Source organism: Schistocerca nitens, chromosome 3 (genome assembly GCF_023898315.1).
Source record: "Schistocerca nitens isolate TAMUIC-IGC-003100 chromosome 3, iqSchNite1.1, whole genome shotgun sequence".
Taxonomy (NCBI): Eukaryota; Metazoa; Arthropoda; class Insecta; order Orthoptera; family Acrididae; genus Schistocerca; species Schistocerca nitens.
In genome coordinates, this window is record NC_064616.1 from 690,897,138 (window position 1) to 690,910,684 (window position 13,547).

General features: G+C 40.1%; 1 protein-coding gene across 1 annotated transcript in view; it reads left to right on the top strand.

The window, feature by feature from the left end:
- LOC126248649 (KN motif and ankyrin repeat domain-containing protein 3) overlaps window positions 1-13,547 on the top strand; it is a 395,607-nt gene that overhangs the window by 219,210 nt on the left and 162,850 nt on the right. Inside the window, exons 4-5 of the mRNA XM_049949838.1 lie at window positions 4,458-4,581; window positions 12,529-12,662. Coding sequence (XP_049805795.1) covers window positions 4,458-4,581; window positions 12,529-12,662 — 258 coding nt within the window. The remainder of the gene's footprint in view (window positions 1-4,457; window positions 4,582-12,528; window positions 12,663-13,547) is intronic.

A 13,547-nucleotide genomic window follows, 5' to 3' on the forward strand; every position in this document is an offset into this window, starting at 1 on the left:
CCAGAATGAAATTTCCACTCTGCAGCGGAGTGTGCGCTGATATGAAACTTCCTGGCAGATTAAAACTGTGTGCCGGACCGAGACTCGAACTCGGGACATTTGTCTTTCGTGGGCAAGTGCTCTAACCAACTGAGCTATCCAAGCACGACTCACGCCCCCTCCTCACAGCTTTACTTCTGCTAGTACCTCGTCTCCTACCTTCCAAACTTTACAGAAGCTCTCCAGCGAACCTTGCAGAACTAGCACTCCTGAAAGAAAGGATATTGCGGAGACATGGCTTAGCCACAGCCTGGGGGATGTTTCCAGGATGAGATTTTCACTCTGCAGCAGAGTGTGTGCTGATATGTATCTTCCTGGCAGATTAAAACTGTGTGCCGGACCGAGACTCGAACTCGGGACCTTTGCCTTTCGCGGGCAAGTGCTCTAACAACTGAGCTACCCAAGCACGACTCACGCCCCGTCCTCACAGCTTTACTTCTGCCAGTACCTCGTCTCCTACCTACCAAACTTTACAGTTTTAATCTGCCAGGAAGTTTCATATCAGCGCACACTCCGCTGCAGAGTGGAAATCTCATTCTGGAAACATCCCCCAGGCTGTGGCTAAGCCATGTCTCCGCAGTATCCTTTCTTTCAGGAGTGCTAGTTCTGCAAGGTTCGCAGGAGAGCTTCTGTAAAGTTTGGAAGGTAGGAGACGAGGCGGAAGTAAAGCTGTGAGGACGGGGCGTGAGTCGTGCTTGGGTAGCTCAGTTGATAGAGCACTTGCACGCGAAAGGCAAAGGTCCCGAGTTAGAGTCTCGGTCCGCCACACAGTTTTAATCTGCCAGGAAGTTTCAAGTTTTATTTAAATTGTTAATTCAATCGAATATTTGAAACTATTTCCGAGTTACTAATCTTGTTGCTGTCGTCATAGTTAAGAGGCAACCCGCACAAAAGTATCTTTTAATACCGTTTAATTTTGTTGTAAGCTGTGATGCCTTGTGTCGAGCGATTCTTTGTAATTAGGAGTTTTTTCTGGCTGTTTTGTGATGTTTTGGTGAATAGACAAAAGAAGCTGGGCACAGTGTTATATTCATAGTGAATATACCATCGTTTCTTGTTGCAGTATATCTTGACTCACCGCTATGTCGTCTTTATCGTCTCGACAATAAATGAAAATACGGGCATAAGGGTCTATAGAATAGAAACGTGTACAGTAGCGCAGAGAGATTCAATCCAACATAGGTTTGCAATGACGTCTGTGATTATGAAATACAATTACATGTGGTTATGAAACAGTAATTACCTCCTTTCGTAAGGCTCGTATTGACTGATATACAGTGACACATATACACATATTCAGAGAACATATAATAGCGAAAAAGTTTACCTATTGTGTGAGGCTTCTCATTGTGTATGTGAAGTCTTGTGCGTAGACTCAAGGCGACAATACTCATATCTTCATCTCCTGTCTGCAAGATTATACCAAACAAGGACACTGGAATAGCTAGTATCACGTGCTGCAGAGTAAATCTCTGTAAAAGCACAGATTTCAATCATCTGAAGACTAGTGGTTATACAGTCGAAACTGGTTATGATTTTTACAGCAACAATCAGAAAATAAATCTGACTGGTTGCAGTTGTTATGATCATACCAAAAGGCACTCTATACTCACGATACTGAACTCAATTTTGACATCTTATGTTTTTTAACTCGCAATAATGTGTTAATATACTATCATGGAAATAATATTATCTGTAGATGGCTGCCGTGACAAACGAAATAGCTAATAAATTGCAATAATTGGGATATTGTTGTCTGGATATGCATTTATTATAGGTGTAACGGTGTACAGATCCTCAAGGGGAAATTCTCAGCTGGTTGTGAGAAACCTAGATTTATTTTTGAGCTACCATATAGGCGTGATGAAAGAGTTAACATTTTGTGGAGTTTTCAGTACTTCTTAGAATACTCTGACACATAAAAGGTCCATAAGCGTTATTCGGCTGTTGCAGTTTGATTTCAGTAGTAAAATTTACACCTTTTATAAATTAAGAAAAGAAAATTGTAAATGGTAACTTTTCCACAAATCGTGTTTAAGCTGAAAACGTTGATGTTGACACCTTTGTTAGCGCACTATGTGCCCATGATAGATAACTATTAAAAATCCTGACTGTGGCACCATATATACCTTATGCAATACTGTAAGTATTATTAATGATTTCAGTGTGTGGAATTTTAAGAATAAGTTAAAATGAAATAGGCTGGAATGAAGTAAATCAGGAAAACGATGCTAATGTGAAATTTAATATGTTTAATAATACACTTATGTACTGAAAGTAGCTTTCCTAAAATAGTTCAGAAATTAGATTTAAAAACACAATATCCATACATAACTTAAGACATTAAAATGTTTTATAAACAGAAAAGTGAAATTTATATAATTTCCAGAGCGACTAAAGATATTTTGTTATTATCCTTCTGCAAAATTACTATAAAATGACAGAAATTATTTATACTGATAACAGAGCTTAATAAATGTAGAATACAGTGAAATGTACAAAATAGCATTTCAGTTAAACAAAATGGCTACACCTTGATTCATATTTCACAAATTACAAGATTTTTTAAAATTTTGCAGTAGAAGTGGACTCAAGTAATTCGGAATAAGAAGCAAGAAAAACATTGAAAATATCAATCTGTAAAAATTAAGCAACTAGAAGTAGGCACCAACGCACTTTACAAAAATCAATAGAATTATAAAAATTCTAAAAATGTGGTGTTGAACACAATTCTACGGGGTTGGTCTAGCTTATTAGTCATGTCTTTAACTATATTTTTCCAGAGAATATGCCATTTACACATATCTTTGTAAGACAAATGACAGTCTTTACTAATTTCTTTTTCTAAAACTATTCCAGAAACTATTGTACTCAGGATGCCTGTTGCATTTAAGTAGAAGTTGTTATTGTAGTTCTGCATTAAAGTTTGGGTTCCAATAGCGGTTTTCCATAGAGAATACCATTTTTACGTTTATACGAAAGGTGTTACAAAACTTAGAAAAAGAAAATATCTCCATCTCTTACTTCTTGTTATTTGTCCATATCGTTAGATTATGCACCCCACAACTCTTTTTAATAATAGTTTAAATTTCACGGAATTGATGGTATTACAAACAACTGCTTTGAGTCAAACTTAACAGAAAGACTGCAAATAATGGCACTGAACAACTTACTAATGCTGGAAGAAGAAAAAAAATTGTGGTCGGGTAAAGACTGACGAATGGCGTCTAGCGAGGTTCGATTTTGTGCAGCTCATCCAACTTATATACGTGCGTATGATTTATGACTGTGTGGGAGTAATGGATTTTTAGAAATCTTCTGACTCAGTTTCAACAAAATCCTTGATAGTGGTCATAGAGAAACAAGTACCGACTAAGTCTATCAGTATTCTGAAAAGTTCATACTCTAATGCTAAAGTGTCCAATAGACTTCATGTAGATAGTGAGAAATTCAGAACTGAAAAAGGAGGCTTACAAGGAGAGTTTACATCATCATAACTGTTGTCAACAGTTATAGAAAAAGTTTTTCAGATCCTTAAACTGCGAAGAAAGAATGGTATTTATGATAACATAACATACGTGAACCAGCATGGTTTAGCAGTTGAGTTTGTGTTGTTTGCCATTCGTGTACATAAATTTCCGCAAGGAATGACAGAACTTAATGAAAAATGTTTGAGAGTAGGAGTAAAAATCAATTATAATAAGATAAAAGTAACTGAACCAATATATGAAAGAGAAAGTGAGAAAAAGAAACAATGAAGACATACGACCAGTTGATGAACTTTTGTATTTAGGGTAGCTGAAGACATCCACTGGATGGACAGTACAAGAATTAAGCAGAAGGGTAAATATGATATGAAATGCATTCGGTAAAATAAATAGGGTTTTCCAAACGAATCTTTTTATGTGTCTGAAAAGGAAAGTTTACAATCAGTATCAGTTTTGACGTATTGTAGTGAGACAAGGAGTCTGAATGTAAAAACTAATGCTTAGCAAGAAATGGAAAGATTCACGTTGAGAATCGCTAGGAGAGACGGAGAAAATTTCTGTGAACAAAAAGAAAAAGAGAGAGAGAAACATAATTATGACTCTCACGGAAATGAAATGGAGGCAGCCAGAATAAAAAAAGAACGAATGAGTGACTGGAACGATGAGATCTAGTTACGGCGTATGCCACGTACGTAGAAACGTCATCTAGCTGCTCAGTTACTCATTGAGCCATCGCGTACAGCAAACCCTGAATGTTAACTATTGAGATCGTGAACTCTAACACTATTTTTAAATACTTTGTCTTTGGGTATGCCAGAAACGTCCAAATCAGAGTTCCGTTGTACCGGACTTGCTAGTTGCAGTTTGGCGTGGTTAGTGTGCGCAGCGAGAATTGTGTTTGTCAGCCGGTGTGTTATACGCTGTTCGCAGGCAGCCAACAGCGACGACGCGGCGGCGAGCAAGCAGCAGAGCGTTGTAACCGGCGACCTGCAGCACGCCGTCGACCTGTTCGAGGACGCACTGCAGAAGACCAGCAACAGCCACCACGCCACAGGTAATTTACACTCGCTCTTTGCTATCCCTTCGTTTACTCCATTTCATTACCATCTTCAACGACGCGTTGTACCATTGTAGCCCCCAGTGTAAGTCATCTTTGACAGAGTAAATGTAATAGCCTATAGCAGAAAACGCTAATACTGCTTACTGAACATATGATATGATCGTATGACACTGATGGCCGAGAGCTCCATCTGGGGAAGAACGGCCACCGAGTCGCAAATCATTTCAGTTGCTTGTCGATGATGACGAAATGATGATGAGGACAACACAACACCCAGTCCCCGAGCAGAGAAGATCTCCGATCGAGCCGGGAATCGAACCCGGACACGCTGCATGGCAGTCAGATGCGCTGACCATTCAGCTAAGGGGGGCGAACACGTACTGAACAGAGTTAAAGGGAGACATTGCAGAAACAGTTAAAATTAAGCAATCAATGAGTGAAATAATCTGAGAGAAATAATGAAATAATTATGATAATGGAATTTTCTGCACCATTTGGTAACAAAAATGTTTGTGTGTACAACGGTACAACATACGGTAATTATTTGTTTTGCCAAGCGACAATCGACTTAGACGTCCTCATGAAGAAATATCTGTCGTCGTCAAAGTCGTTATCATGCTGGTTAACTACTTTGGAAAACACTTTGCAGTCGAAAGGTGTGTTCCGCAAGCTCTCCGAGTGAAATCCATCTTCGGTATTACAGCTAAGAAATATCGGAAAATGTTAAACATAAGCAGCGAGTAAATTTAAAGTTAGTCAACTGCTGAACATACACTGAGTGAAGGTCTTGGCTACCGGAAGTAATCTCAGGTCGTTCACGTGTCAAACAAATGACGAAAGGTGAATACGCGATATTTCTTGAGATCTGACATACATCTGAACCACATTGCGTAGTAGGTTAAAAGAGTACAACAACTAAATCAAAATTTACACTTACCTGAATACTTACTGTCACACTTTAAAAATCTTATTACATGTTTATCGACATAAATATAAAGAATCACAAATAATTGTACAAGGAGATGAGGTAAAATACCAAAACATTTAAGAGTTCAAAATATGATTAAAATCAAAATAAAATACCTCCAAAACGTAATAGATCAGCAGGACCGTGTGGAAGTATGGAGGAGTGGGTGAGGGGGAATTCGTTGAACTTGAAAAAGGAGACTGTAATAAGCTGCTGTTGATCGTTTAAAATGATATGAGAGCTGTGTGCCAGAGGTTAATTGATCTCACGCGCTTCCCGCATGTGCAGCTTTCGTCATTTGTTTCTAAAGTGAACGACATGAGGTTACGTCCGTCAGTTACGGCCTTCACTCAGTACGTGCTCGTGAGTTAATGCATTTTACAGTTATTCATTATTTACCTGTAGCATTTTCTAACAAGTCCTGTTTTTTTTTATCAAAGCTTTCGCTCTGAGTGTTTTCGCATCATTCCTTTTGACTGCATTGTCTCTACCACCACGATAACGACATGGACGACGACAGTCAACTGTTTCCTAAAGAGGGCATCTAAGTCAAGACTCACGTAACAAATTACGTATTTACTATGCATTGTATTATCGTACATACATACTCGATTTTTCTACCAACTATTTACAGAAGATTCCATTAACGTAATAATTTCTTCGTATATTTAATGATTACACAGGCCTGCATTTTTTCGGTTGTATGATGTTTTTCAATTTTTGATGATTGATTCCTATGTATGTTTGAGCGTTGCATCCCAAAAATGGTCTTAATTTTTTCCATCGCGTCAGAATTTTTTGCAAACCACACTTTGTCAAAATGTGTTATACATATGGAAAAAAATCACAAATATAAGACGTAATGACAGATTTAAATACATAGAAAATGTTGCCATCTGTCGGTTTCTGATGTAAACAATCGGTGACATCATGACCTGGCAGAGGACAGCACTTTCGTCATAAAACGTGTTGTACATCTCAGCTGTCAGTGTTGGCGCACACGTTCGTACATACCGTCCGTGACCAAAAGCGTTTATAGTATCAGCGGATATATGCTGAACAGCAAACATGTAATGTTCGAAATAGCGTCAAGAGGCTATAAAAAGTCTGCGGATTCCTGTTTTTATATTTGTGTGAGTTAATGGGGTCAAGGCAAAAATGAGATGTAACATCGTTTGTGCAGCAAGTGTATCTCGCGTATTTCGGTGTGGAAGTAGGAGATCAGGATAAAACTTGGGAACCCCACAATGTTTGCTATATGTGTTTTGAACGACTGAGACGTGCTCAAATGGCGAACAACTGATGATTGTTACTCTTGTTCAACTGGTATTCAAGAGTTCAATGTAAAAAATAAAAAGAATATCGTCTAGCTAAATCTGCCATGTCCTGTCCCTCACGGTCTAAATGTACCAGTGACTATGCAGCCGAACATTTCCCTTTAGTAGTTAGAAATTAAATCAAGTGAAGAAAACAAAGATAATAAAGAGGAGTGCGAGCCTGGCAAATCTGTACCACAACCTTTTACTTAAACTGAACTATCTGATTCGCGACTTACAGCTCACCAAAGAGGATTTAGAATTGCTTCGTTCAAGGCTTAAAAATAAAAATTTGCTCGCAATTGGCTCTTCGTTTTCCTGGCTCTGGTACAGAGAAAAAGATTTTACTCCACACTTTTCGGAAGAAGGAGACTTCGTATTCTACAATGAGGTGTGTGGACTGTTAAAGACATGCAACATTCCGGACGAAGGCACTGACTGGAGACTATACATCGATTCATCGAATTGAAGGCAGTTGTCCTGCTTCGTAACAGGAACGAATATGCGTCAGTACGCCTGGGCATTTTGTACACTTAAAAGAGGTGTACGTCAATTAATAATTTATTCTCCAGAAAATTAAGTACGACGATCGTAAGAGGGTCATGTGTGGTGACCTGAAAGTAATATGGATGATCCATGGACAGCAAGGCGGGTACACAAAGTTTCCTTGTTTTTCATGTGAGTTACATAGCAGAGACGGGAAAAATAATTGGAAACAGAAGTACGGACGACAAAGAGCTTCCTTGGAACATGGAGTAAAAAATATGTTCCAAAAACCTATCATCGAATAGACGAAAGTTCTCCTTCCACCTCTACGTATTAAATTAGGCTTGATGAAGCAATTTGTGAAAGCTTTACCAAAAGTTGGTAAATGTCTCCAGGACATTTGTAACAAATTTACAGTCTTATCGACCGAAAAACTAAACGAAGGTGCTTTAACGGGACATTGTACGTGAAATTCGTTGAAATTTGATATTTTCTGTTTTTACTCCAAAATGCACTTTGGACTTTCCTGAACATTTTGGTGTATAATACATTAAAATCAGACGATTGTGAGACCTTCAAATAATATTTTGAATTTTGACGTGTGACTTTCAAATTTCGTGGCTACACATATACTGCCACAATTGAGGAGTCATATCTTGTGAATTACACAGTCTAGAAGGCTATGAATTGCTTTGTTTTGTGGCTACTGCTACGACCCAGAAGTTGGCATTACGAATAAACAAACCAGTCCTTTGTTTGTGATAGTAGTTTTCATTGAAAGTAGTTGATTATCAGCTACTTTTGTAGTAAGCTAATTTCTATTCTTTTTAATACGTAAATAAAATGACTAAGGGTAAAAGTAACTTCAATAAACGCAAATTTGCAGGTAACAGATATGTGAGACCTGCATTTTCTTTCTTTCATCGAATATCGAACGATGAAAAGCCATGTCATGCTTTGGGTCCATCTCCACCAAACACTTTGTGTAAATATAGGAAAGCTGAGTTTTCTGGCACCCTGCATGAATTTACACACAAACATTCTCTTACTTTGGCAGTAATGGAGGCAATCAAACCTATTTACAGAGATTTGGCAAACCCTGAGCTACTAAAGAAGTGTTTACATACGAAGACCCAGAATGTGAATGAGTCCTTCAATTGTGTTGTGTGGTACCGTGTGGCTAAAAATGTATTTGTTGGCCTTATGACTCTAAAGTTTGCAGTGTCTGATGGTGTACTAACTGTTAGTGGTGGGAACTATGAAAGACATAAGGTTCTGGAGAAGTTAGGGGTAAGATTTGGACAGAACACAGCTAAAGGACTGCGGGAAATGGATGACCTTCGTGTACCTGAAGCAGAGTTAGCTGCTCAGCAAATTACAAAAGAAGCAAGAAAGAAAAGGAGGAGTCAAGCACTGGGCTGTTGTGACACTGAAGAAGACAGACTATGGGCGAGGGCAATACGAGCGCATAAAAGACGTAGAAATGCAAGTCTCTATAAGAATTTGTAATTAAAACGTTTTAAACGTCAATATCTCTGAACTACATTTTTTGCAATAAATGACCCGTTTTCTAAAGAAGTACTGATGGTATAGACATGAAATTTTCACAGTATGCCAAATGTGAGATTCAACACATATAGAACTAGAATAATTAAAATATCCTTAGTTGTTTTGTTTTTAGGTTCATTTATTTACAAAATTCTGTCAAAAAATTCAGTGTTTGAAGAAAAAAAAGAAAACATGCCCCACAATACAGTTTTAGTAATAATTCTAGTTCGGTGTATCTAGAAAGGTACAGTCAATAATTTTGGAAAATTGTAAGTTGGTGTCTTCAAAAGTTTCCAAGATAATGGGTCACAGAGTTCGATAATTTAGCATCTACATCTACATTTATACTCCGCAAGCCACCCAACGGTGTGTGGCGGAGGGCACTTTACGTGCCACTGTCATTACCCCCCTTTTCTGTTCCAGTCGCGTATGGTTCGCGGGAAGCCTCCGTGCGCGCGAATCTCTCTAATTTTACATTCGTGATCTCCTTGGGAGGTATAAGTAGGCGGAAGCAATATATTCGATACCTCATCAAGAAACGCACCCTCTCGAAACCTGGCGAGCAAGCTACACCGCGATGCAGAGCGCCTCTCTTGCAGAGTCTGCCACAGGAGTTTGCTAAACATCTCCGTAACGCTATCACGCTTACCAAATAACTCTGTGACGAAACGCGCCGCTCTTCTTTGGATCTTCTCTATCCCCTCCGTCAACCAGACCTGGTACGGATCCCACACTGATGAGCAATACTCATTATAGGTCGAACGAGTGTTGTAAGCCACCTCCTTTGTTGATGGACTACATTTTCTAAGGACTCTTCCAATGAATTTCAACCTGGTACCCGCCTTACCAACAATTAATTTTATATGATCATTCCACTTCAAATCGTTCCGCACGCATACTCCCAGTCTATATTCCTCATGATGACTGCATCTGTGTGCAAAGCAAAACTCAAAAATAACTTAACTTCATGGTTTGGGATAAGTTAAAGTGTGTGGCGTATCGGGATTCACCCGTCCTTCCAATAGAATCGCCTGACCCCACCTCGCGACCCGACTCAAATATTCAACTAGCCCTGGCTTGTCCCATCCCTTTCAAATTATAAATGTTACTTTATTTTCTGTTCTGTGGCAGGGAATAACTGTGAATTAGTAACTCCTACCAATCACGTGTTCCCTGCTGCCCTTTTACATTCATATAGTTATTTTCTCTATGACATACGTCTCTGAAATAGTTGAACACGTATTTGGGAAGAAATCGACTACACTCTGGCTTTTGAGAGGCTTTCCTTGCCGTGGACACAATACCATCAGTAATGCCCAACTCCCCTTGTTCACGTTACATATATAATATAAAAGGTACAAATAAAAATAACAATAATGCGCGAGATGAATAATATATAAGACATATACAACTACAAAAGGGGGGAGGGCGAGCTTACTATATAGACAATTTAGCGAAATGATTTCAAGTGCCGTTGTGCGTTAGATAATGAGTTATTACTGGCTCTAAAGATATTTTGCTTTCACAGTTATAGTCAGCAATCATTCAATCATTCAAGAAGCCATAGCGTCGATGTACCTGGTAACTGAATTCTTGCATTCACTATTCTTCACTTTAAGACTGTATGAATTTTCTTTGTCTTCGTCAGCTGAAGAACATGCCGTATTACAACTGCTAGTCTGCAACGTGATTTCCCATTCCCCTCCAACCTTATGATATTGAAACATAACCTTATCTGCGCTACCGTGGAGCAGTTATCTGCTGTGCTTGTTATTCTTTTACTGGATACATGTTATCTCCTGTGCTGCTACCTGCAGATGTTGTAACTGCTGGCGTTCCGCCAAGACCGCATTCCGAAGTATGTAGCATGCAGATTGTGTTTTTGTTGTTGTTGTCTGTATTCATTATGAACCTTTTTATGAGTTTCAGTCTCCCCCATACTCCTATGAAATGGCCAACACACATCAAGATTTTCTCGTCCTTAAGGACAAACTGCTGTTGCACAGGTTCCATCTCGTAGTTAATTGTTGTTGTTGTGCTCTTCAGTCCAGAGACTGGTTTGATACAGCTCTCCATGCTACTCTATCCTGTGCAAGCTTCTTCATCTCCCACTACCTACTGCAATCTACATCCTTCTGAATCTGTTTAGTGTATTCCTCTCTTGGTCTCCCTCTACGATTATTACCCTCCACGCTGCCCTCCAAAACTGAATTGGTGATCCCTTGATGCCTCAAAATATGCCCTACCAACCGATCCCTTCTTCTAGTCAAGTTGTGCCATAAACTCCTCCCCAATTCTATTCAATACCTCCTCATTAGTTATGTGACCTACGCATCTAATCTTCAGCATTTTTCTGCAGCACCACATTTCGAAAGCTTCTATTCTCTTCTTGTCCAAACTATTTATCGTCCACGTTTCAGTTCCATACATGGCTACATTCCATACAAATAGTTTCCGAAACGACTTCCTGACAAATCTATACTCGATGTTAACAAAGTTCTCTTCGTCAGAAACGCTTTCCTTGCCATTGCCAGTCTACATTTTATATCCTCTCTACTTCGACCATCATCAGCTATTTTGCTCCCCAAATAGCAAAACTCATTTACTACTTTACGCGTCTCATTTCCTAATCTAATTCCCGCAGCATCAGCCGGCCGGTGTGGGCGAGCGGTTCTAGACACTTCAGTCTGGAACCGCGCGACCGCTACGGTCGCAGGTTCGAATCCTGCCTCGGGCATGGATGTGTGTGATGTCCTTAGGTTAGTTAGGTTTAAGTAGTTCTAAGTTCTAGGGGACTGATGACCTCAGACTTTAAGTCCCATAGTGCTCAGAGCCATTTTTTGAACCCGCAGCATCACCCGATTTAATTCGACTACATTCCATTATCCTCGTTTTGCTTTTGTTGATGTTCGTCTTATATCCTCCTTTCAAGACACGGTCCATTCCGTTCAGCTGCTCTTCAGGGTCCTTTGCTGTCTCTGACAGAATTACAATGTCATCGGCGAACCTCAAAGTTTTTATTTCTTCTCCATGGATTTTAATTCCAACTCCGAATTTTTCGTTTGTTTCCTTTACTGATTGCTCAACGTAGTTAATTACTGAATGAAAATAGAAGTTTGTACTATATAGTCTGTGGGTAATTAGAGGGCGTCCACTATTTCCCGTGCGTTGTACGCAGCGTGGCAACGCCATTGTTAACTGAGACTGGAATGTCACCCACTGCGTCTTTACGGCTATGTGACGTCAACCCTCCGTTCCCCCCGCCTTTTCTGTCGCACCTCGGCTGGCTCGGCACACTACGCACAAAGAAGGGTGTGCGAAGGGGACGCAGCCACACTGACATCCACTGTCGGTCGACAGCGATGCTGCTACATGACAAATCACAGGGGGCTGGAGGAAGGGTCACGGGAGGGGCTGGTCGGAGGGTTGAAGTAGCCGCCAGACAGAGCGCCTGTCCTTTCCTGACCGCTTCCTTTGTTCACGAGCTTCCCAGAAGGTCTCTCTTCGCATTCCTGGCGGACCTGGCCAGATGACCCGTAGAAACCGCAGAGCCAAGGCCTCGCCTAAGGCAACAGTAGCGTGACCAGCAGACGGAAGACTAAAACGCAGCCTCGGTTGTTGCAGACGGGCTGATGAACGGCGACATCAGCGACGAGGTGGATGGCTTGGCCGCCTGCCGCACAGACTTCGAAGCCAGGAGTCCAAACAGCGTGGCCAGCGCCACCTCTCCCAACGGCCTCAGCACTGGCGCCTTGCAGGTAACTACAGCTTGTCTCCATCCACTTATACTCTTTGTGAACCGTGCAACTTGCGAGACAAGGGTGATATTGTGGTCTTCAGTTCGAAGACAGGTTTGATACAGGCGAATCGCTCTAACTTCACGATTTTTAGATGATCACAATCTCAACTTTGTAACATGGCCAAATCTTTAGTTTTCACCTGTACACGAACTCCACAACTATCAGCAGACCCACGATTTTCTCTTGGCCACTCCTTCACTGCATCAGTAAGCTAAATTGTATAGTGTCCCGAAAAGAGAGAATAAGACGAACATCAACAAAACTAAAACAAGGGCACTGCATTGTAATAGAATTAAATCAGGCGATGCTGAGTAAATTAATGAGAGACCAGAAGCAGTAGATGAGTTTGCTAGTTGGCCAGTAAAATAACTGAGGATGACCGAAGTAGAGAGGATATAAAATGCAAGCTGATAATAGCAAGGAAAGCATCTCTGAAAAAGAGGACTTTGTTAACATCAGATTTCAATTTAAGTGTTGTGAAGTCTTTCTGCAGATACCGGGTGTTCAAAAAGTCAGTATAAATTTGAAAACTGAATAAATCACGGAATAATGTAGATAGAGAGGTACAAATTGACACACATGCTTGGAATGACAAGGGGTTTTATTAGAACCAAAAAAATACAAAAGTTCAAAAAATGTCCGACAGATAGCGCTTCATCTGATCAGGACAGCAATAATTAGCATAACAAAGTAATACAAAGCAAAGATGATGTTCTTTACAGGAAATGCTCAATATGTCAACCATCATTCCTCAACAATAGCTGTAGTCGAGGAATAGTTTTGTGAACAGCACTGTAAAGCATGTCTGGAGTTACGGTGAGGCATTGGCGTCGGTTGTTGTCT